The sequence below is a fragment of the Pongo abelii genome, chromosome 3, assembly GCF_028885655.2.
Source record: "Pongo abelii isolate AG06213 chromosome 3, NHGRI_mPonAbe1-v2.0_pri, whole genome shotgun sequence".
NCBI classification, from domain to species: Eukaryota; Metazoa; Chordata; class Mammalia; order Primates; family Hominidae; genus Pongo; species Pongo abelii.
The window spans coordinates 47,809,224-47,834,022 of NC_071988.2; the positions used below are offsets into that span (position 1 = coordinate 47,809,224).

Sequence of the window (24,799 nt, forward strand, 5' to 3'; positions counted from 1 at the left end):
TGATTTTTAACCCTCTGGCAACAAGTTCAGACTGGTCAGAAAGAGCAATGATATTTAGATGAGCATTACACAGATAATATATATTACTTGACAATTACGTTAGCAAAGAATCACATCCTTTGACTAGGTCTGTATAGCTAGAAAAATACTCGACTTATAGTTAGCCAGCAAACTTTTAACACAAATACGTTTTTTGCTACGAATAAATAGCTACGTGGTTTTAAATAGAACTTACAGTCTACTTAACTTTCAACAAACCAAGTATTGAGTGTCCACTGTGTCAGTGTACTAGACATGGTAAGCAAAAATGAACAGTCTCCTTAAATCAAGTAAACAGACAAAAACAAACGAAAAATAATTCTTAGAAAAAAATGCAATTTTTAAAAAAGTGCAAACACCTATTGGGAACTATTGATCACGTAGTGCTAGAATACGCAGAATAATTAGATCTTTGTGGAATTGTCGGCAAGAGGTTTCCTGAATGAGAGAGTATGGGATTTAAGAAAAGGAATCAGATATGGCAGGCGGAGAATATGGCACTAGAAAAGCTAAAGGGTAGAAGCAAGTCAGTCATGGCATGAGTCCACACTCAGGTGTAACATGACTGGATCATTGTTATTAAACTAAGGGTGGAGGCGGCAACTGAAGAAAAGCTGCAAACACAAGCCAAAGCAGTTCACAATTCACATCTGAAGACCAACGAATGTGATCAAAACAAAGCATTTAAGTTTTGTTTAGGTTTGCTGCCGCATTCTAAAGGCAGACTTCACATTCTTACAATTTTCTGCATTCTTCAATATCTGTCAGCGTGTTTAAGTACTTTTAATACACAACTTTTAAACAAGTCAAGACACACTACGAGGAACTTTTTCCGAAGAAAGTGATCCAAAGAACAGAGTGTGAGTCAATAAACCGAGAAAGGGAGTAGAGAAGCAGTTTACTATCCCCCGCTTCCGCCCCAGTGTGCTGTAAACTTTAAGTTGGGAAAACTATGTTTTAACCGATGAGATAATGCCTTTAAAAGTGCTTAGCACAGTGTCGGGCCAGTAGGAAGCACTCAAGAAATTATGATTATTTTGACCTTAGACCTCTCTTAACTGTCTGAAACTGGGGTTCCTTATTTTCAGGGGAAGAAACAGGACACAAGGCAGTCTCAGAAGCTCCCGCCAGCCGAGACAATCTCCAATGAAGTCGGCATCGATTAAATATTTGCTGAACTAAGTAAACTGTCTCTCCACCGCTGGGCTCAGCGCCCACTCGAGATCCTGCCCGGAACAAGGGCGAGACTGGCCCGCGGGTCCCACACACTCCGTGTAAGGGGTGGAGAACACCCCACACGCCCAGACCAACAAGCGAGGCTGATCGAGGACCTTGTTAGCCACCTCGGCCCCGCCCGCCGCGAGCCTTCTGCTGGCCTCCCGGCCTGCAGGGACCCTCCCTAGCCAGCCCGGCCGCGTCCCACATCCGCCGACACGCCCCTTCCGGCCTAATCCCCGCCCCTCAAGCGCCAGCCCCCGCCCCATAGTCCCCGTCCGTGGCCCCGCCCCGCCGCGAGCCGGCGCCGGGTCCTCTCAGCGCCTGCCGGCGGCCGCGTCCACCCCCGACGCTCTGAGGTCACCGACGGGGCCGGCCCGTGGGGGGCGGAGGGACGGAGGGAAGATGGCGGCAGGGGCCGGATATTGGCGCCGCCTCCCCCAATCCCGGAGCCGGCGCAGATGAGGCAGTTCGGCTGGGGCCAGCGGCGCTTTGGAACCCGAGGTGGGGGGACCCTGGCGGTGGGGCCTGGTCCTGCTACATGCCGGCGCCTCGGCTAGAGTGAGCGACGGCGACGCCTCTTTCCTCCGGCTCTTTCCCTGTCGCTGCGAGAGCGAGCGGGTGGCGGAGGCGGCGGCGGCGGGGCCGGGATGGAGGACGTTAACTCCAACGTGAACGCGGACCAGGAGGTGCGGAAGCTGCAGGAACTGGTGAAGAAGCTGGAGAAGCAGAACGAACAGCTGAGGAGCCGCTCGGGGGCCGTGCAGGGCGCCGGCTCCCTCGGGCCCGGCAGCCCGGTTCGGGCCGGCGCGTCCATTCCCTCCTCCGGCGCTGCGTCTCCTCGGGGCTTCCCCTTGGGCCTCAGCGCCAAGTCGGGCGGCGGGGCCGGGTCGGGCCCGAGGCGGACGAGTAGCGAAGAGCTGCGGGACGCCACCTCCTTGCTGGCGGCTGGCGAGGGCGGCTTGCTGGACGAGGTGGAGCCGCTGCGGCCCGACGAGCTGGAGCGCCTGTCAGGCTGGGAGGAGGAGGAGGAGAGCTGGTGAGCGCGGGGCGCCGGGCAGGGGCTGGGCGGGGACGGGCCCGGGGGCGGAGAGCGTCCTCTGAGGGTCCCTCTGGTCGGGCGCCTCGCTTTGTGTAGCGAGTCTCCGGTGGGGACTTGTGATTTTCTTGCTTTGGCAGAGGGAACGTCAGCTGGAGTTGGGGGTTCGTGGCGTGCGCAAGTAACAGGGTTGTAGCTCGTTGTCCTTTGGATTGTGGACCTTCTGGGTGCTGGACTCTGTTGGGGTCTGTGGGTTGGGGCAGCTTGAGAAGGGCTGTTCGCCTGGGGAGGAGTCGGAGGTGGGAAACTGCTTTGTAGGCAGGGATCCTGCTTTGTGTAAGATACTGGCTTTCGGATGGTGGCCCTGGGCATTTTGGATGTAGGAGAGGGGTCTGCTTGATGAGGTATCACCAGGTGTGGGGGTCGGGGGCAGACCAGAGTCGTCTACGTCTATGCAGCGGTTGGTGTTTGGGACCCATTTCTGGCGGGGATGGGAAGACCGTGTGAATCAGCACTCCCCTTTGGGTAGTGGGGTAAAGCTTGCTTTGTGTGAAGAGGGCAGAGGATGGTGCTGCTTTTTTTTGTTGTTGTTGTTACTCTGTGTGAAGAGTCAAGGGTGGAACGAGAGCCCTGGCTCGTATTTTCTAAAACAAGAATTGAATCTGGCGTTTTGCAGAGCTCTGAATTGACAGTTTTCACATCCATCTTTCATTTCCACGTCCTCCTAGGGGCAGCGAAAAAGAGTCCTATTTAAAAATCTAAACCAAAGCTGTATTGTCATAAGTCACTTCTTGATGAAATTGTGGCCCCCCCCCACCTTAATATCACTTTCATGAATAGGACATGGGAGGCTTTTCCCCTGGTTTTATTATAAAGATGTGTATAGGCAATTATTTGTCTTAATTCATTTTTCTTAAAGTTTTAACTTTTAGCTAAAATGTCTCTGCTCTATTGAAATTGAAACTTCTAACTTAGTGAAATCGAAATCATTCATAGACTCTGGTATTGCAGGGCTGGAACTTTGCAGTGTCCTGAGGTAGTTAAGAGCTTTCCTGGATTCGCCCCTGGTTTTGCCACTTACTAGCAGTATGACCTTGAGCAAGTTACTCTGAGGCTCACTTTCTTCTTCTATTTGATGGAGAAAATAATAGCACTTACCTCTATAGAGTTATGAAAATTTAGTAAGATAATTATGTATGCATTTAGCGCTGGATCTGGCACATAGTAAACTGTCTAAAACAAGCTGTTATTTTTTACTCTTAAGCCTAGTTACTTAAATCAAGAAACAGAGTTCTTATATGATGTTGTAGGAGATTCTGGAGATTCTTAAGTGTTGATCCCTGTTCATAAGGCAGTTATAGTCTTGTTGAGAACTAAGTTTTGTGCAGTTAAATAAACTAGAAAGTGTACAGTGAATTACGCAGAGTGATAGAACAAAGAGTACTGACAGTGCTCAGTAACTGGGAAAAAAATAGTAGTCCAAAGTAGTTGGGCCAGACTTTGAGGAGGAGGTGGCTTGGAGTCTGAAAGTGAGGAAAGAGCGGGAAGGGCATTTTATGCTCTTGACAGCTACAAGAGCAGAGTCAGAGGTATTTGTAACTCCCAGTTAGGAAGATTTGAGTAACAGAATTACTCTTGAGTATATGATGACAAACCTTTATTACCAAGTGATATCAAATATTAAAGCTGACTATGGTAGTGACAGTTTTTGTTATAAATGTGAAGTTGCATTCTCCCAAAGGAATCTTGGGTATGTATGCACTTTAAAAGAACCCAGAATCTTGTAAATATTGTCACATGGCTCTTACAAGTGATGATAATAAAATGATGCTCATAATAATGAGGATTAGCTGCACCTATCAGCCCATTTTAGATTATGTATTATTAGAACACATTGAGTCCACTTGGAGAAGCCGATTAAGTCTTTGGCTGCTTTGGTTCCTGAGCATGAGTTTTGTTAAGGTAAAGCAAGTCTTCCTTAAATACTGTTCCAGGAGTTTCTTTTGACCAGATGATTCCTGCTTACTGCTTTTATCCTGGCTTCATATCTTGATATTATAGGTGTCCTATACTTTTTCTGAGATTTGTGTGAACTGAAAGTTGAATGTAAATCCTATTTAAAATGCGTTAGGGTATGTGATTAGGGTAAAAGTTGTAGGGGATGGATGTCAGTGGCAGGAAGAGTCAAAGTCAATATTTTTTCCTTAGCAAGCTAAAAATCTACCTTTTGTAACTTCTAGCTATTGCACCTTCCTTTTCATCTAGAGGAATGTTTCCTCCCGAGTGTATGTGCCACAAAGTGCTAGTTCTGAAGATGTCAATAAGTGTTATGTAGAAAAAAAGTGGGTGGGTTCCGGGATGGAATAAATGTGGGAAAAACTGGGTTCAACAAAAATAAACAGTTTTCTTTAATGCTGGGCTCTTGGAGATGCTAATGTGTTTTGAACATAGTAAATCTCTAGGGAGTATGGTTTGGTCCTAAACTTAATTGAGCTCCCAAGGAACTAGTATCTTTTTTAGAAAACAGTGCTCTACAGCAGTCGCTTTCACACTTTTTTTTTTTTTTTTTTTTGGACCCAGCTTCATGATAAGAAATGCATTTTAACTCATAATCAGGAACTCACATGTATCTGAATAACTGAAGCAAAAGTTTCACAAAATGTTGATTACTTTTACTACAAGTGGTATGCTCGGATATTTTCCGTTCTATTCTGTTTCATTAGGAAAAAAATGCTGGTTACTACCCAGCTAAGCTGATTTTGTGACCCATTAATGAGTTGCAATTCTCACTTTGAAAAACACTGTTCTAGAATAACTCAGAAAAGTTTAGGGATGAGAACTAACATCGTTGTGCATCACAGTGTGTCAGTCTGTGCCAGGCAGCTTATAAATATTTTTTGCCTCTAATTTTATACATTTATGAGATAGGTATCATTTTCTAGGTAAGAAAATTAATCTCTCTGCAAGCATCAAGTAATGCGCACTGAATGATGGCACCAGGATTTGAATCCAGGTCTTTATACATCATAGACTATGCTGTTCCCACAGTATTTTGCTTTTTCCAAGTATAATCTCCTTTTCACATGAATGGCCTCTTCACATAGTTGAAGACTACTGTGGTGTCACTGCTGACCCTTTCTCCTTGCCACACACTGTGAGCATTCCCTTCTCTTCTTCAGAGTAAATAATCCCAGTTTGTTTTATCATTCCTTAGATAATGTAATTCTCTGATCCTTCAACCATGGTTATTTTTTTCTTAATTAACTCTAAGTTGCTCATTGTCATTATACATGGTTCCCAGAGTTGTACCCAGCATTTTAGGTGATATTTGATCAGATGGAGAGTGTGGTGGGTATGAATCAAATGCTGGTTTTTTTTTTTAACCAAATACTTCATTGACAGTTTTAACTTCTATTATGCTTAATATGAGCCTGAAGTATCAACTTCTCTCCCATATATTTTATACATAAGGTGTTAAACTGTGTCTTCCTAACCCTAGTTTTTGTGTAATGGATTTTTTTTTATCTTAAATATAAGGCTTTTATTTTATTTTTTTAGGCGTGCTTAGATTAAATATAAGGCTTTTAAATTTCCTTTTGTTAGTTTTTATTTAGACATTTAATATTATCCTTTCTGATTTATTTGGTCATCTTTGTATTTGGTAGGCATATCTACTATGTCTTCATTCAAATTGTTGATAAAAATATTAAATTGACAGAATAAATTACTCTGAAGTGTGCACATCAGCTAGACTCTCTCTGGATTAACACCAGTCCATTAATCAACACACATGGTTGTTCAATAATTGCTAGTTCTATCTATTATCGTCAGGCCCATATAACATTTTGTGTAGACATTATGAAAGATTTTGTAAAATGCCTTGCTATAATTAAGCTATACTCTGCCTACGAGATTCTTACCTACAGTGAAGAATACTACATTACTATCACCAACCTATTAAAATAGCCATTGCAGTTGATTTGTTTGGACTTGTTCATGATGAATGTTCTAGCATTTCATGTATTCACTTTTCCTTTCTTCACTAACTTTTTTTCCATCCAATTTTGAATTTTGCAAGGAATCAGTTTGGTCTGGACTTTCTAGACACTGCTTATTTTTCTCTTCAGAAGTAACCATATTTTCTTTTATCCAGACTTTTGATCTTGCTTGTGTTCACCATGATATTAGTGATAAAATTTCTGTTCTTTTCCATCATTTGGAGTGGTAGGCCTAAGCCCATTTTAAGCTACATTCTGGCTTACTAGATCAGTTTATCTTGGGTTTATGAAGACACTTCAAATTCATACTGACTTCTCATCGGTAACCTTTGTTGATAAATGTCCCAGTTCAGAGCTAGGTAGGTATGTGGTTTTTATACTTTTTTGTCACTCGTGGCTCTTCATTGCTGAGAGTTGATTTATTGTATGACCTCTTTGTTTATGTATGCTTTTTGTAGAGGGCCATTGGTAAAATTTGCCTGTAATTTAATTTGGTAAGCCTAAGTTAATAAAGCAATTTGTGTAATTATCACCACTTATCTGAATAGTTTGGCAGTCATTCACTGATTAACATACTAACATCTTGGGAAGTTTTATGTTTTCTAGACTCTTCTGTACCAAGGAGATGTTAAAGTAATGTGGTTTGCGTATGTGTGTGGGTTAGATGAATCAGAAGTTAGACATCTAATAAGCTTTCTATTTCCCTTTTTTTTTTTAAGAGACAGGGTCTTCCCATGTTGCCCAGGCTAGTCTCGAACTCCTGGGATCAGGTATTCTGCCCACCTCAACCTCCCAAAGTGCTAGGATTACAGGCATGAGCCACTGTGCCTTGCCCTCTATTCCATCGTTAGCAGTGGTTTTCCAGTCATTCTAAAACGGCTTTAAATTTTTTTCTTTAATGGAACAAATACTTAGAGTACCTGTGTGCAGCACAGTGTTGGGAACATTGAGAGACATGATAATGCAAGTTCTTAAAAAATAGAACTTGGCCAAGCAGAGCCTCATGGTTGATAAAAGTATATTGCAGTCACTGTGGTGTGCCCATGTTTTATATGCCAAGCATTTTGCAAGACAGCAGTCCGCAACCTTTTTGGCACCAGGGACCGGTTTGGCACAGAAAAAAGACAATTTTTCTGTGGACCAGGGGTGGGAGTATAATCTACAGCTCACTGCAGCCGTGATATAGGTATAATCTATACCTCCCCAGCCCCCGGCTCAAGTGATTGTCTTACCTCAGCCTCTTGAGTAGCCAGGACCACAGGCGCGTGACACCACGCCTGGCTAATTTATTTTTTATGTTTTGTAGAGACAGGGTCTCACTGTGTTGCCCAGGCTGGTCTCGAACTCCTGGGCTCAAGTTCCACCTGGGCTCAAGTGATCCACCTGCTTCACCCTCCCAAAGTGTTGGGATTACAGGCATGAGCCATCATGCCCAGCTCCTTTACACATGTTGAATCATTTAATGTGTACAATTTGGAGTTGTAATTATTATTGTTTTTATTGTAAAATATAACAAAATTTACCATGTTAATAATTTTTAAGTTTACAGTTCAGTGGCATTAAGTACATTCACAATGTTGTGCCATCATCGCCACCATCCATCTCTAGACCTTTAATCTTCCTCAATTGAAACTGTGTACCCATTAAACAGTAATTCCCTGTTCCCATGGACACCAGCCCCTGGCAACTACCATTCTACTTCTCTATGAATTTGACCACTCTAGGTAGCTTGTATAAGTAGAATCATACAATACTTGTCTTTTTGTGTCTGGCTTATTTCATTTAGCATTATGTCTTCACAGTACATCCATGTGGTAGAATGTGTCATGTTATCCCTGTTTTACAGCAAAAGAAACTAAACCCAAAGTCGCATAGCTAATAAAGTGAAATTGAGATTGACACCATACCTAGAAGTCAAGTCTGATGAAGAATGATTGATCTTGATTTATTTAGCCTATAGATATTTAGCTTGGGGAAGAGAACTTTTTGAGTATTTCAAGGACTCTAATAAGGATTATTACTTATATAACTGATCATCACTAGACTAATAGGTGTAAATTAGAGGCAGGGAAATTTTGTTTTACTAGAAGGAAGAATTTTTTAATAGAGCTGTTTTTGGATGATAGGGACAACCCTAAAAAAATTGTTGGAAATAACCTTCAAAAGACTGCTGAATGCTCCTGTGGCAGGCGATGTTACAAAGAAGTAAAAAAGTGGAATTGGGTGAATTCTGAGTGTTCTTTTAATTCTTTTGCACTCTATGTGGGAGCATAAGATACCTTCAAGACAGGCTGGGCATGGTGGCTCACGCCTGTAATCCTAACACTATGAGAGGCCAAGGCAGGCAGATCACTTGAGTTCAGGAGTTCAAAACTAGCCTGGTTAACATGGTGAAACCCTGTCTCTATTAATACAAAAATATTAGCTGGGCGTGGTGGTGGGCGCCTGTAATCCCAGCTACTTGGGAGGTGGAGGGAGGAGAATTGCTTGAATCCGGGAGGCGGAGGTTGCAGTGAGCTGAGATCGCGCCATTGTACTCCAGCCTGGGCAACAGAGCAAGACTCTGTCTCAAAAAAACAAAAAAAAGATACCTTTAAGACAGAGTGCTAAGCTTAAGTGTGAGGAGATATTTAGCCGCAGAAGCATCATGAATGTTTTCCCTTTAAGTCTGTGGCACATTTCTCTGAATATCCTCAGTAATGGCCAGTTGTTTTCCTCTTGAGGGTAGGTTTGAGTTTTGAAAACCATTAGAAGTCATTATCTTGCCTGGTGAATAAAAATGAGTTAGCAGGGTATTTAAAAGTCCTCAGCAGTCCAGCGCTAATTTACTTTTTTCCTAGATTTACTTGCTTTTGCCAGAACCTTCAAGAACATTTATGCCCTTTGGCTTTTGATGTTCATCCGTTTTTTTCTCCTCCTCCTCTTACCAAAATTTTACTTATTCTTCAGGCACAATGCAGATTTTCTTTCCTTTGTGAAATTCTCCTGAATTTTAACTTGGTTTAATTCCTCTTCATTATTAACCTATCACTGTTTATATACCCTTTTTTAGAGTATATTTAACACAACCACCTTGTGCTTTGGTCTGTGTAGTCTAGAATGTGAGCAGTTTAAGCAGGAGGATAGCATCATATTCATCTCATGTTTCTGAACAGGACCACAGTATACTAACAGTTCAGTGACATTAATTTAAATGAAATCAGTCTATCAGTGATGTTAGGTTAAAATGAGGCAAAACTGTAAAACAATGAGACCGGATTTCTTACATGACCCTTATGCCAGTTACAGATGAGATACTTCACAGATTCTGAATAATGGCAGTATCGAATGTATACTTTCCCATGATGAATTAAGAAGAAAATACTGTCTAGATGTAATGTCTGATTTTTAAAATAAGTTTAAAAATTAGCCAAAATACTGGCATGGCTCTGTTTAGTAGGATTACAGAAGCACTTTGTTTTAAACTTCTTTGTACTTTTTGTGATTTCCAAGTTTTCTGATAAGACATGAATTGCTTTTAGAATTTAAAAAATCCTGTTGATAAAATTTAAGTCAGTTTTATTACTCTGTGATCATGTAGGGATCATAATATAACATGATACATTAGAAGCCTTTTTACTTGTAGTTTTCCTTGTTACTTAGTGGTAGTAAGATTATGTATCACAAATGGATAAATTTTGGCTTCAATAAATATGGTTTCATTTATTGAGTAACTGCCATAGGTGGAGCACTGTGCTATAATGATAGCATATTTTTGATAGAATTGGAACCCAAGACATGTATTTGATCTTATGATCTATTATTCTTGTTTGTTTTAAATTTAACAATTTAATTGGGCAAAAAAAATTTATTGAAGTGGGTAGCACCCAGGACCAAAAGTGATTTAGAATGCTTCTTAGAATGTTCTTAACTTTACATTTAAAAAATTAAATTCCACAAGTGTAACTATTAAAACATTTATCAGATCTGCCTAAATAAATCATGTAGTCTGTTTTCATGAAAAACACAACTTTGGTTTTTAGGAATATCAGATAAGGAACACCAGAGTTGTATAGCTCACATCCTGTGAGCCTTCTGGATCACTGATGTTGCTACTGCTCCTCAGTCCCCATCTTTGGGGCCTCCCTGTATTCAAATTCCTATGCCAAATTGCCCAGGGAACCTGGTGCTGATACCCTGGTAGCCCACTTCTACTTCCACTTACACAGACCCCTGCCTCCTTACCCTTCTGCTAGGAACATATCTATAACTATATAAATTCATGTAATTTTGACATTATTTTTTAAAAAGGCAATTTGGGCATTAAATAGCAGGATTAAGTAGTGTCTTAATATAAATGGTTTGCGTTACCTGAATACACTATTCCTTATAGTAATTATCTGTACTAGCCAGAGCACATTGCATGTGACTCCTGTTGGGCTAATTTTCAGTAGCAAAAATGAATTTGTAAAAGAATGTAGGTTTTAAGGCTTTGGTAATGATAAGTTCTTATTTCACCTCTTTCATTTACTTGACATTATGTCTTCTGAGATCATTTGGGATCGAAGTTACGGAGGAAATGAACAACTTTAGGACATACTAGCTTATTTAAGAGGAAGGCTTTAAACTAGGTCTTTAGGAGTGGCTCAAAAATTGCAGAACAGTTTACTTTGATCTGGGAAAGGTCTCACATTCTGGAATAAAATAGAAATTAGAGACTAGAGAAAAAAAATTGATTCTATCTCCTTGAAATGTGAAGAATAATAGATGCAATATAATGTAGTACCACAGTATCAGATATGAAATTTTTGAAAATATTTGGAAAGATAAGACAAAGGAAGTTGTATTTAGTTAAAAATCAGGTTTATAATTCATGAGGATGAATCACATCATCTCCTACTTCTGCAGTGTACTAGACTGAAACTCCTCCCCCACACATCCCTCTACTACTCCATTCAGGAGCTTCTGCTCCTCTCTCTGTGGGAGAGTAAGAAAGTACCCAATTATGTGTGGCTCTTGAGGCTTATTTTGTTTGAAAAGTGTGAATGAGAAGCAGGAGTGGGCCAAGCTAGTCTGTAAGCGACCCATGACTCCAGTAAGCTTGAGGAATGGGATTTAATAGGTACTCTCAAGTTAGGTTTTTAGTATGCATTTAATACCTAATCGGTACTATATTCTATAGTGATAATCAGACTAAATTGTGTGTTTTTGCTAATACCTATTTAGTAGATACAGAAAGAGAACTTTAGTAATTTTAGGCTGTGAATGCTTATATCTTTTGAGTGGGCCTGCTCATTTCTTCTCTGAGTGGGAGATAACGAATCTTGTGTTGACCTGTCACAGTGAAACTCTTATTTGCCATTGGTTATACTTAGGACTGATCTGGAGTGGATTAAAAAGCAAAACCCAGAAAACTGATGAATCCTAGAAACCTGAATCTAGGGGTTTGGAACTTGATGAGCAGGCACCGTAAGTCTTGATGGTAGTGCAGCCTGCAAGTGAAAGAGGCTAACAACCTTTATGTGAGGTATAATAATCTAGTTTTATCTTAATTCATCTTCAGATTTCTGTTTAACACCATGTCTGGCCAGTGGTAACTGCTGTATAAATATTTGTTTAAATTACTGAGTGGAGCATAAGCTTTCAAGGTGTTTAGAGTTTGGCTAAGAGACAGAATGAACATAGAATTCTGTTCTCTCTGAAACCAATAATATTTTCTAGAAGAAAGGTTTATATGGGCTTAAAAGTGAGAGCTGGGACTTTGGATTTGGGCACAGATGGAAAGGTATTTTTTGCTGTCTGTGAGAATCAACAAGTTTAGGGAAAAGAGCGAGTGATACATTTGAGTAAGGTAGAGAAAAGGCCTGTGAAGATCTTAACTAAACGGATGTTTGTTAGGGAACAAGTGAGAACGTTGAATCATTGGGTTGGAGATCATACTGTGAATGGCCTGTGAAGTCTAGGAGGAGAGTTTTTGAATATTGGAATGCTTTTAACAAAATGGCATTTTGGAGAGGTTAGTGTGGCAATAGTATGTAGGCGAGAACACAAGTCATAGCTACCTTTATTGGCTAGAAAACAGCCTCTGAGGTTTGTGTCCACCTCTTGTGCCCTGAAGTATTCAAACCAAAGTATTGAATTCAAACCAAACTATTGAGTCCACAGTGATACTCTTTCCATTTCATACCAACTACTTATAATATGTTGCATGAAAACCATCACATCACATCAAGCTAAATGATTAAAGATTAGGCCATTTACCTAAGAAGGAAATAATAGATATTATTTTGGTTTCAAGATTGTTTAGTTCCTCTTAAAAAACATTCACAGTTTAAAAATGTCATTTTGATCTTATTAATGTTATTGTAAGGATAATCCCAAAGCAGGATTCTGCAACCTTGACATTTGGGTCAGATAACTCTTTGTTGTGGGTGCTATCCTGTGTGTTGTAGGATGTCCAGCAGCATCCCTGGCCAACCAAAAATGTCTCCAGACATTGCCAGGTGTCCCTTTGGGGCAAAATTACCACAGGTTAAGAACGATTGCCTTGAAGGATACTTATGGTATGGTGTCAGCATGACCAGAAATAACTAGTACTGTATTGCAGTAATAAGTTTCGTATTCTAGTTACTTTGCTCCATTTACATTTTCTAAGTCAAAAATAGTGCTTGATATGGTTTGGCTGTGTGTTCCCACCCAAATCTCATCTTGAATTGTACTCCCATAATCCCCACGTGTTGTGGGAGGGACCTGGTGGGAGATAATTGACTCATGGGGCGGTTTCCCCTATACTGTTCTCTAGATAGTGAGTTAACTCTCACAAGATCTGATAGTTTTATCAGAGGTTTCCGCTTTTGTGTCTTCCTCATTCTCCCTTTGCCTGCTGCAATCCATGTAAGATGTGACTTGCTCCTGCTTGCCTTCCACCATGATTGTGAGGTTTCCCCAGCCATGTGGAACTGTAAGTCCAATTAAACCTCTTTTGTAAATTGCCCAGTCTCAGGGATGTCTTTATCAGCGGTGTGAAAACCAACTAATACTGTGTGGTTCTGAAAATTAAGAATAAGTCAAGGGATTGGGCACTACTTGGGAGTCAATGGAGCACTAACCAGGTGAGATGTCAGAACAGTAGATTTAAATTAGAACTGCCTTGGGGAAACTGGAATGAATGGTCACCCAAGAAGTAATCATCAGACATTTATTGAGTACCTGCCATAGGTGGAGCACTATCTATAATGGTAAGAAATAGTCATAAGAACTTTGATGGTTGGAAAGCTTCATGAAAGCTTCAAAAAAGACTTCATGGTCAGTCTTGAAAGGCAAAGTAAGGCTGGGTTAGATTAAAAAAAGGAAACTTTCTTTTCCCTTTATAATGAAAATAACTATGAACAAAGAATCCATAGGTTAAACTCTCCACGATGCATGAAACAAACATTTATTTGGACAGTTTGGCTGAAAACAGAAGGTTTTTTTTACGGGAGTAAAGATCAAAGGACATAGTTTTGAGTCTGATAACACAGGATTTTGAAAACTAAGCTGTGGAGTGTATCTGATGGGAAAGTTTTTAAGCTGTGAAACAGTGGTATGTAGATATGTGTTTTAGAGTTAAGTGGTAGAGTGTAGATAGATTGGAAATATGAAAGTCTGCTAGGTATGGAGAAAACAGTTAAGATTATTGTAACAGTCCATACTTGATGAGATGGGGCCTAGACTAGAGCAAGGTCAGTGGAAATGAAAAGGAAGGGATGTATTTAATAAGGATTAGTGAATCAATAGGATATGTTAATTGAATATGTAGAGAAAACAGTCAATATTGGCTCAAAAATTTTCATTTATTGATTGGAAAAGATGATGCTATTTTGAGGGTTTTTAGGGGGATGTCCGTAAGAAGCAGTTTAGAGCTCTGTGACTGACACCAAGGAGAAAGATTAGAATTATCAGAAAATTATGTATGTCCAAAAACCAATAGTTGGTTATGGCAAAACAGCAACAAAAACTTTCAAATTAAAAAAAAAGTTATCTGATACACATAGAATAAAATAGTGGGAACAAGTATTTAGTTGTATCTTAAGAGTTGATAGAATAACAAAAAGATCCTGGGCTATATAAAGTGAAGGAATAGAAGAGCTCATTTTTACACTATATGTGCATTTTCAGACCCTCAAGTCATCACTTCTAGCTTGGGTAATTAAACTGTTGTTAAGTGATACAGAAAAAACTGATGGGAAAGGGGAAAAGTTAAGGGATTAGAGTAGTTAAACAGGCTCTTACAGAAATTGGGGTATAATTTGATTACTGTCACTTGGGAGAGAGATCCTCGTTAATTGTTATAGGTTGTTTTTTTTTCTTTTTCCTCAGGCTGAGTCTCGCTGTGTTGCCCAGGCTGGAGTGCGGTGGAGCAATCTCAGCTCACTGCAACCTTTGCAGCCCGGGTTCAAGCGATTCTCCTGCCTCAGCCTCCCGAGTAGCTGGGATTACACACACCCACCACCATGTCCAGCTAATTTTTGTATTTTTAGTAGAGATGGGGTTTCACCATGTTGTCCAGGCTGGTCTCATCCTGACCTCAGATGATCCGCCTACCTCGGCCTCCCAAAGTGCTGGGATTACAGGCATGACCCAGTGCGCACAGCCTGTATTTTGAAAGGAACAAATAATGAAATGATTATGAATTAAAATAGGAAAAATTTGATTCAGTTGATCTACAGCTGGTAACCAAATGGTTAGGACCAAGAAAAAAAATGTAAAATTTTCTTTTCCTTTCTTTTCTTTTCTTTTCTTTTTTTTTTTTTTTTGAGAAGGAGTCTTGCTCTTGTCACCCAGGCTGGAGTGCAGTGGCACCATATCAGCTCACTGCAACCTCCGCCTCCCGAGTTCAAGCGATTCTCCTGCAGGGATTACAGGCGACCGCCACCATACCTGGCTGATTTTTGTGTTTTTAGTAGAGATGGGGTTTCGCCATGTTGGCTAGGCTGGTCTCTAATTCCTGACCTCGTGATCCGCCTGCCTCAGCTCCCCGAAGTGCTGGGATTACAGGTGTGAGCCACTGCACCCGGCCAACAATTTTCATTGTTATATTTCAGGAAAAAAATGCCATGCTCTTTTATGAATTCTTCGTACTTATTTCCTTGCGTTCCTTTTTTACTGTGTGCCAGGAAGTTTTCTTTGGGGATGAGGAGGCATAAGGGATGATGTGAAATATTCTTATTCCTGTTCTTGAGAAGCTTAGAATCTCATGTGCAGACAGTCATAAAATTATATAGAAATTGGGTATATACACAGAATCACAAACTCTAACAATGGAGAGTTAGATTAGGTTTTCTTTTAGGACAATGTCAATTCTAATAATACTATTCCTTCTTCCCCCCAAGTGTATTTTGTGCTTTCTGACCATCTCAGAATACAGTATAGTTCAGGAATCCTCACATACCCATTCTTGTTTTTATGTATAATTCAAAAGAAAAAAGGAAGAGAATGTCTAGGCTGGTATTCTTAAATATTAACTTTAGTTGTATAAGCAGAATACAGTATACCCGTCTCTCTTACCTCCTACTCTGGCATGTAACATAAAAATATTGTTAAACTTTCTTTAGCACTTCAATGTTAAGGTTAAACACGTATTTAATATACACATTTTATATGTTTATAAATATATAAATGTAGATTATATCTAATTACATATATTTATATTTTTCTCATTCTTACCTGGTTTATATTTTCACAAAGTTGGTAAAATATTTTAATTTTATTATAACTCAAAATAATTTTAGAATCTATAGGAATACTACAGATAGAAAATTCTCTGAGATGACAATTTTTAAATCTTTACTGTGTTAATAAACCTTTGTTATCAGTGTTTTGTGGGTTCAAACTTTATGTTCCTGTATCTTTTCCAAGGTAATTTATTTGTAGATGCTTTATCAACAGTATGAAAAAGTGTTAATTTTTTAAACCTAAATCATTAAGTTGACAAACTATTAAAAGTGATTATAGCAGTATGCATTATTATCTTGGATTTGAAGAATATATCATTTGCTGAAAATATGACGTTTTAGCCAGGAACTAACATGGTTTCTATGGTTAAGATCCTGTTTTAGCCACTAAAAAGCAAAGTACTCTAAAATAAACTGCATGGATTACGCATGTATGTAATGTTTATATGTATATATTATGTATGAACATATCCATACATATACTCCATGTATGTTTTCTATGGACTAAAAACTTCTTGTGTTAGTAATTGCTATCTGTATATGCAGTTGTAGCTGAGAAGATCTGTACTAGTAGCTGAAAAGATCTGTACTAGTAGCTGAAAAAATATGTACTAGTATACATAAAGACTGTATTGCAGCTATTGCCACAATTTGCAAGTCTGGAATAGTTTGAGACTCCCTGTCTTCCTGATGTCTTCTCTCAAAAAGAAGCAACTCAGTTTCTGATTGATGCAGTCTAGGTTGGTCTCACTGTAACTAGTGTTTCCCGGCATTCCCAGGTGCATAGTTATGGCTCAGCACTAGAAGTTTGTTTTTTAAAGACTAAATTCTCAATCTCAAGTTTAGTGACACTCCAAGGAATATCAAAAGTGTTTTGATTCTCTTAAAATTAAAAAAACCATGCCATACTGGAATGGGAATAAAGTGAGTCATGAAATGAAAATGGAATCATAATAGCTATTTCTAAAAATTTGAAATATTTTAAAAGGTTTTCTTCAGTTTACTCTGCTTGCTTTGCACTGTTTTTTGGGTTCACCGTGTTGTTTTGTGTTCTGCCACACATACTGTTTATATACACATATATTCTACCCTGCAACTAATGTCACTTCAGTGCTTGAAAATAGCTCTGTTCTAAAAGTTTATTAATGAGTTTGGCTTGCTAATAATTATTATTGATAATATTTTTAATATTCCTCTAAAAACCAGAAGAAATATTATATATATTTATAAAAATATAGTATTATATGTCTTTTAGTTAGCTGATGGGCCAAATATAATAATAAGATAGCACTATGAACAATCTAGAAGTTCAAAAAGGCACTATATATTTGAACTGAATATGTTTTTCTTCAACTTAATTGTGATTTTTGGTTGTAGTAGTAGGTGGGATTGATTGAAACCTTATATTTTATAGTTGGTAAGGCTTAAGAGAGCAGGGAACATTGTGGCTGTTAAAATGATTATATTGAAGTCTTTTTTTTTTTTTTCTCCGGTTTCAAGAGACAGGGTTTCTCTCTGTTGCCCAGGCTGGAGCGCAGTGGCACAGTCATAGCTCACTGCAGCCTTGCACTCCTGGGCTAAAGCAGTCCTCCCACCTCAGCCTCCCAAGTAGCTGGGACTGTAGGCACCTGCCACCGTGCTTGGCTGATTTTTTTTTTTTTTTTTTTTTTCTCCCCGAGACGGAGTTTTGTGCTTGTTGCCCAGGTTGGAGTGCAATGGCATGATCTCGACTCACCGCAGCCTCCACTTCCACTTCCTGGGTTCAGGTGATTCTCCTGCCTCAGCCACCTGAGTAGCTGGGACTACAGGCATGCACCACCACGCCCGGCTAATTTTGCATTTTTAGTAGAGACGGGGTTTCTCCATGTTGGTCAGGCTGGTCTCATACTCCCAACCTCAGGTGTTCCGCCCGACTCGGCCTCCCAAAGTGCTGGGATTACAGGCGTGAGCCACCGCACCCGGCCCCACTGATGTTTTTAAAAAACTTTTGTAGAGACAGTGTCTCACTATGTTGCCCAAGTTGGTCTTGAACTCCCGGCCTCAAGTGATCCTCCCACCTCAGCCTTCCACAGTATTGGGATTACAGGTGTGAGCCACCACGCCTGGCCCTATTAAAGTCTTTAACTTAAGAATCTTTTATATTCTTTTTTAGCAATGCTGTTAGGCAGTAAAGTATAATATTTAAGAGTACTGCTTCTGGAGCAATTTTGGTTTTGCCATTTAATAGCTGTGCCACCTTGGACAAGTTACTTACCTCACTTGTCTCAGTGACCTCATCTGTAGAATGCAGATTGTAATAATGCCTATCTTATAATTTTGTAATGAAGATTGAAAGAGTTACTATATTTAAAACACTGAAGCAATGCCTGACATGTAATGAGCATTTGATACAGTATAAATTATAATAATTACTGTTACATTGACTAACAAAGCTTTTTTTTTGAGATGGAGTTTCACTCTTGTTGCCCAGGCTGGAGTGCAATGGCGCGATCTCGGCTCACCGCAACCTCCGCCTCCCAGGTTCAAGCAATTCTCCTACCTCAGCCTCCCGAGTAGCTGAGATTACAGGCATGCACCATGCCCGACTAATTTTGTATTTTTAGTAGAGACGGGGTTTCTCCATGTTGAGGCTGGTCTCGAACTCCTGACCTCAGGTGATCCACCCGCCTCAGTCTCCCAAAGTGCTGGGATTACAAGCGTGAGCCACTGCGCCCGGCCCAACAGAGCTTGTTAAAGCATTATAAGCAATGTATCCTAATGGTTTAGAATTATTAAATTATATTTGCTTGTGAGTAAAACCAAAGATACTTGTATTTTTTTAATTTTTAAAAATTTTTTTTTGGGATGGAGTTTCGCTCTTGTCGTCCAGGCTGGAGTGCAGTGGTGTGATCTCAGCTCACTACAACCTCCTCCTCCCAGGTTCAAGCGATTCTCCTGCCTCAGCCTCCTGAGTAGCTGGGATTACAGGCTCCCGCAGCCATGCTTGGCTGATTTTTGTATTTTTAGTAGAGATGGATTTTCACCCTGTTGGCCAGGCTGGTCTTGAACTCCTGACCTCGGGTGATCCGCCTGCCTCAGCCTCCCAAAGTGCTGGGATTACAGGCGTGAGCCACCACGCCCAGCCTAAAGATAATAAGATAAACTTTTATTAATTAAAGTTTTTTTATGATAGAATTATTAAAATGGAAACAAAATTACAGTCTCAAAGTGGCCACTTTAATTTACTTTGGTACCTTCCTTTATCTCTTTTCATATTGCTTTTTTATTCAGTGTGAATTCAGATCCAAATATTTGAACATGTATAAGTGTCTGTGTTGGGGATTGTGCATTGAACGTTGTGAAAACAGTGTCTGTTCTTTTGCATTGAATGTACCTTACTCAGTGAATAGGTAGAGGGGGATGATTTAGGGGTAGTAAAAATCTGATTATTTTCCTCAGCCTGTAAAAAATTTGCATCTAAAGAAATTTATTTCAATAATGCTTTTAATATAACTTTTATTTTTATCTTAAATTTAAATCATTTTTGTCCTTGGCTTCAGTAGCCTACTTTCAGCTGGCTACAATATGAAAAGGATTACTGCGGTTACCACAGATTCAGCAAAGTAACTCTTGTCTCCTTTCCTCTCCCCATTATTTACTTATTAATATATGTCTACTATGTGAAGAAGTATATTAACAATGTGAAGAAAAGTCTGGAGAGACATACTCCAAATTGTAAATAATTTTGGAGTGTAATTTTGGTAGAGAAAGGGAGGTTATTATCATTTTTTGTATTTGTACATTTTCGTATTACTGAAAGTTATTACACTTAAAAAAATAGTTATATTCTTAGTTGTCTTTAATCACCATATTATACAGGTATGTGTGACATATGGGCCAAAATATGACTTCTTATTGTAAGCTTTATATTACTTTATTCTTAATTACATTTCTAATAACTCAGTATTTAACAGTATACTTAAATTGTATTTAATAGTGGTTAGGCCGGGCACGGTGGCTTACGCCTGTAATCCCAGCACTTTGAGAGGCTGAGGCGAGTGGATCACGAGGTCAGGAGTTCGAGACCAGCCTGACCAACATGGTGAAACCCTGTCTCTACTAAAAATACAAAAATTAACTGAGCATGGTAGTGCGCGACTATAATCGCAGCTACTCAGGAGGCTGAGGCAGGAGAATCGCTTGAACCTGGGAGGCGGAGGTTGCAGTGAGCTGAGATTGCGCCATTGTATTCCAGCCTGGGTGACAGAGCGAGACTCCGTCTCAAAAAAAGAAAAGATAGTGGTTAGTTCCCTTGTAATGATTGTTCTAAAGGAAAAAGTGGCATTTTGAAAGGCCAATTTATTCCTATCACATTTTAACAGCTTTATCAAGATGTTATTTATATACCATAAAATGCACATGTTTAAAGTGTACCGTGGGCTGGGCATGGTGGCTCATGCTTGTAATCCCAGCACTTTGGGAGGCTGAAGTGGGTGGATTACTTGAGGTCAGGAGTTTGAGACCAGCCTGCCAACTTGGGAAAACCTGGTCTCTACCAAAAATACAAACATTAGCCGGCTTGGTGGTGTACACGCTTGTAATTCCAGCTACTCGGGAGCCTGAGGCATGAGAATCACTTGAACCTGGCAGACAGAGGTTGCTGTGAGCTGAGATTGCACCACTACACTCTAGCTTGGGTGATGAAGTGAGACTCTGTCTCCAAAAAAAGTTAAAAAAAACATAAATAGATAAAAAATAAGAAATAAAGTGTACTGTGGTTTTCAGTGTTCAGTAGTTTTTAATGTATTCACAGAATTGTACAACCATCACCATAATTTAGTTTTAGAGTATTTTCAGCATACCGAAAAGAAACCTGTACTCGTTAGTAGTCATTTCCCATTCCTTCTCTCCACCCCCTCATCTATCCCCAGGCAACCACTGATCAACTTGTCTCAGATTTGCCTATTCTAGACATTCCATATCAATGGTATCATACAATCTGCGATGTTTTGTGACTGGCTTCTTTTACTTAGCATAATGTTTGAAGTTCATGTGTAGCATTTTTATTGCCTCCAACACATTTTTAAATGTCTTTTCAAACTGCAAATACCAACTCAAAAAATTCAAACAGGACAAAAATGAATAAAATATAGTCTCTTATTAGAATGGGCGTAAGGGATAGAATTTCCTTTTTGACAGGGCAATCTAAATGTCTACAAAGATACTTTCTTAAAACATTTTGCATCAATGTTGTACATAGTGGAGATACTTAATACGATCTTACTAGAGATGTTCCAGGAAGGTTTTCCTGAAGAATTGAAATTTAAGCTGATCCCCAGTAGAAAATAGAGAAGAGCTGGGTGAAGTTGAGCAGGGGAGGGTGAGGTAAGCAAAAAAGTGGAATGAAACTTGTTGCAAGGGGAACAACATGCACAAATGACCTAGAAGCAAAAGTGTTGAGCTTTCCAGGAATAGAAATTAATTCCATATGGCTGCTATTTAAATGTGTGGTGGAGGAAGGTGAGAAATGAAGCTAAAGAAGAACTATAACAGTTAAATCATTGGTTAGGTCTCAAGAGCTGTGGGGATAATTTTTAGAAAAAAACTCCATCTTGAGGGCAGAGGGAAACTGGCACAGAATTTTTAGCAAAAGAATACTAATAAAGTCAGATTTGTGTTTTAGAAAACACTGGCTGCAGTGTACAAGATGAATTTGAAGAGCAGGCAAGTCCAGAGATTTGCAAAATTAAAAAGATTTTTTTTTCCAAAATTGTTTTATCCATTCTTTGGCCTTTGCATTTTTATGTAAATTTTAGGATCAGCTTGTCAATTTCTGTTAAAAATGCCTGCTGAGGTTTTCTAGGGATATGTTGATTCTAAAGGTCAGTTTGGTGGAGTTAACATCTTGTCAGTCTTGTGTTCAGATCTATAAACATGGTATATCTTTTCATATGTCTTCTTTTAATTTCTCTCAGCAATGTTTTGTAGTTTGCAGTGTACATCTTGCATTTCATATGTTAAATTTATTCTTGAGTATTTTATTCCTTTTGATGCTGTTGTGAATGAAATTGTTATATCTATTTCATATTCAGGTTGTTTATTGATAGTGTTTAGAAATACAATTTTTTTGCTTATTGATCTTGTGTCTTGTGACCTTGCAGAACACATTTATTATCTTATTTCTTTTTAAGAGTTTTACAATGGATTTTCTATATGCAGGATCATGTCTGCGATTAAACATGTTTTACTTCTTTCTTTTCAATCAGGATGCCTTTAGTTTTTTTTTTTCTTGCCTTATTGTACTGTATATTATTTAATAAAAGTATGAGAGTGTACATCTTTACCTTGTTCCCAGTCTTAGGAGAAACTATTTGGTCTTTTACCATTAAGTCTGTTTTTCTGAAAGAGTTTGTGTAGGATTGGTATTGGCATTATTTCCTTAATATTTGATAGAATTAATATGTGAAAACATGTGGACTTGAACTTTTCTTTCTGGGAAGGTTTTTAAATTTCTTTCTTTCTCTTTCTTTTTTTTTTTTTTGACTGAGTCTTGTTCTGTCGCCCAGGCTGGAGTGCAGTGGCTCAGTCTTGGGTCACTACAACCTCTGCCTCCTAGGTTCAAGCGATTCTCCTGCCTCAGCCTCCCAAGTAGCTGGGGCTACAGGCACGTGCCACCAGGCCCGGCTACATTGTTTTTTTTGGTAGAAACAGGGTTTCACTGTGTTAGCCAGGATGGTCTCGATCTACTAACCTTGTGATCCGCCCGCCTCAGCCTCCCAAAGTGCTGGGATTATAGGTGTGAGCCACCATGCCAGGCTGGTTTTTAACTTTCTAATTCAGTCTCTTATAAGTCTATTCAGGTTCTCTTTCTTGAGTTTTTAGAGGTTTTTTTTTGGTAATTTATGTTTCCTAGGAATTAATCTGTTTTATCTATTTTATTGGCATTAGGTTGTTCATAATATTCGCTTATATTCCTTTTAATGTCAGTAGTGTTTGTGGCGATGTCCTCTCTTTTATTTGTTTTTGGTAAGTTATATTTCTTTTTTCCTAGGTCAGTCTCACTTAAAAATTTATCCTTTTTCTGTCCTTAAAAAAAATAGGCCTGGTGCAGTGGCTCATGCCTGTAATCCCCGTACTTTGGGAGGCTGAGGCAGACGAATCACTTGAAGTCAGGAGTTTGTGACCAGCCTAGCCAACATGGTGAAACTCCGTCTCTACTAAAAATACAAAAAACTAGTTAGGCGTGGTGGCGGGCACCTGTAATCCCAGCTACTCGGGAGGCTGAGGGAGGAGAACAGCTTGAACCTGGGAAGTGGAGGTTGCAGTGAGCCGAGATCGCAACAGAGCAAGACTCCATCTCAAAAAAAAAAAAAGAAAAGAAAAGCACTTTTTCCCCCTATACTTTTCTGTTTTCTATTTCACTGATTTCTACTTTAATCTTTATAATTTCCTTCTGGCTACTTTGGGTTTATTTATTTATTTATTTATTTTTATTTTTTGAGACGGAATCTTGCTCTGTTGCCCAGGCTGGAGTGCAGTGGCGGGATCTTGGCTCACTGCAACCTCGACCTCCCGGGTTCAAACAATTCTGCCTGCCTCAGTCTTCCGAGTAGCTGGGATTACAGGTGCCCGCTGCCACACTCCGCTAATTTTTGTATTTTTTAGTAGAGATGGGGTTTTGCCACGTTGGCCAGGCTGATCTTGAACTCCCGACCTCAGGTGATCCACCAGCCTCGGCCTCCCAAAGTACTGGGATTACAGGCATGAGCCACCGTGCCCAGCCTACTTTGGGTTTAATTTGCTCTTGTTCTAATTTTTCAAGCTTAGATTATTGATTTTAGACCTCTTTTCTTTCCTAATATAAGTGTTTGAAATTACAAATTTTTCTCTAAGCACTTTTTTAGCGTCATCACATAAATATTGGTATGTTGTGTTTGTTTTTATTCAGTTCACAATAGTTTCTGATTTCCCTTGTGATACATTATTTGACCTTTGTTATTTATAAGTATGTTGTTTAATTTCCAAATATTTGGAATTTGCTAAATTGCTTTCTGTTGCTGATTTCTAATTTACTTCCATTGTGGTCAGAAACCATACTTTAAATAATTTCAGTTTTTAAAAATTCAGTAAGACTTGTTTTATGTCCTAGCCCATGGTTTATCCCAGAGAATGTTCCACGTGCAATTAAAAAGAGTGTGTTTTCTGTTACTGTTGGATGGAGTGTCCCATAAATGGTTAAGTAAAGTTGGTTGATAATGTTGCTGAAGTCTTCTGTATTTTTTCTGATTCTCCATGTAGTTCTTTTTTCAGTTATTAAGAGTCGGCTATTGAAACCCCAAAACAAAATTTCTGAATTGTTTTTCTTTTCAGTTCTATTACTGTTGTTAGGTATGTTTAAATTTATAATGTTATATCTTCCTTTTAGTTTCCAGTAATTTTTTGTGTCTAGTAATTTTTTGTATCTTAAAGTCTGTTGTCTAATAATTGCCACTCCAGTTTTTGTAGTTAGTTTTTCATGGTCTTATTTTTTCCCATTCTTTTACTTTCAACCTATTTATGAATTTGAATCTAAGATGTTTCTTTTGTAGACAACGTTTCGTTGTGTCTTATTTTTTAATCCAGTCTATCTGCATTTGAATAGGATGTCCCAGTTCCTTGTTTTGCCAGGTTGGAGGCTCAGCTCCCCGTTGGGCCTCCATGACTTAATTTTAGTAGTAATAGGATAATGAAGTAATGTTTGTTTTTTTAAGCAAGTAAAAACTTGTTAAATCTCAACCTGTTTTAGGTTGCATTAACTGTAAATAAACTTGCTGTGTTCATCAGAATTGTGTCCCTCT

The 24,799-nt window shown here is 39.2% G+C and overlaps 1 protein-coding gene across 2 annotated transcripts in view; it reads left to right on the plus strand.

The window, feature by feature from the left end:
* Positions 1-1,521: 1,521 nt before the first annotated feature.
* Positions 1,522-24,799, plus strand: part of SLAIN2 (SLAIN motif family member 2) — a 77,685-nt gene continuing 54,407 nt past the window's right edge. Inside the window, exon 1 of one of the 2 annotated variants that reach the window (XM_024246246.3) lies at positions 1,522-2,293. In XM_024246246.3, the coding sequence (XP_024102014.1) occupies positions 1,905-2,293 (389 nt within the window). In that variant the 5' untranslated portion in view covers positions 1,522-1,904. The remainder of the gene's footprint in view (positions 2,294-24,799) is intronic. The other variant, XM_024246245.3, reaches the window with a different exon arrangement.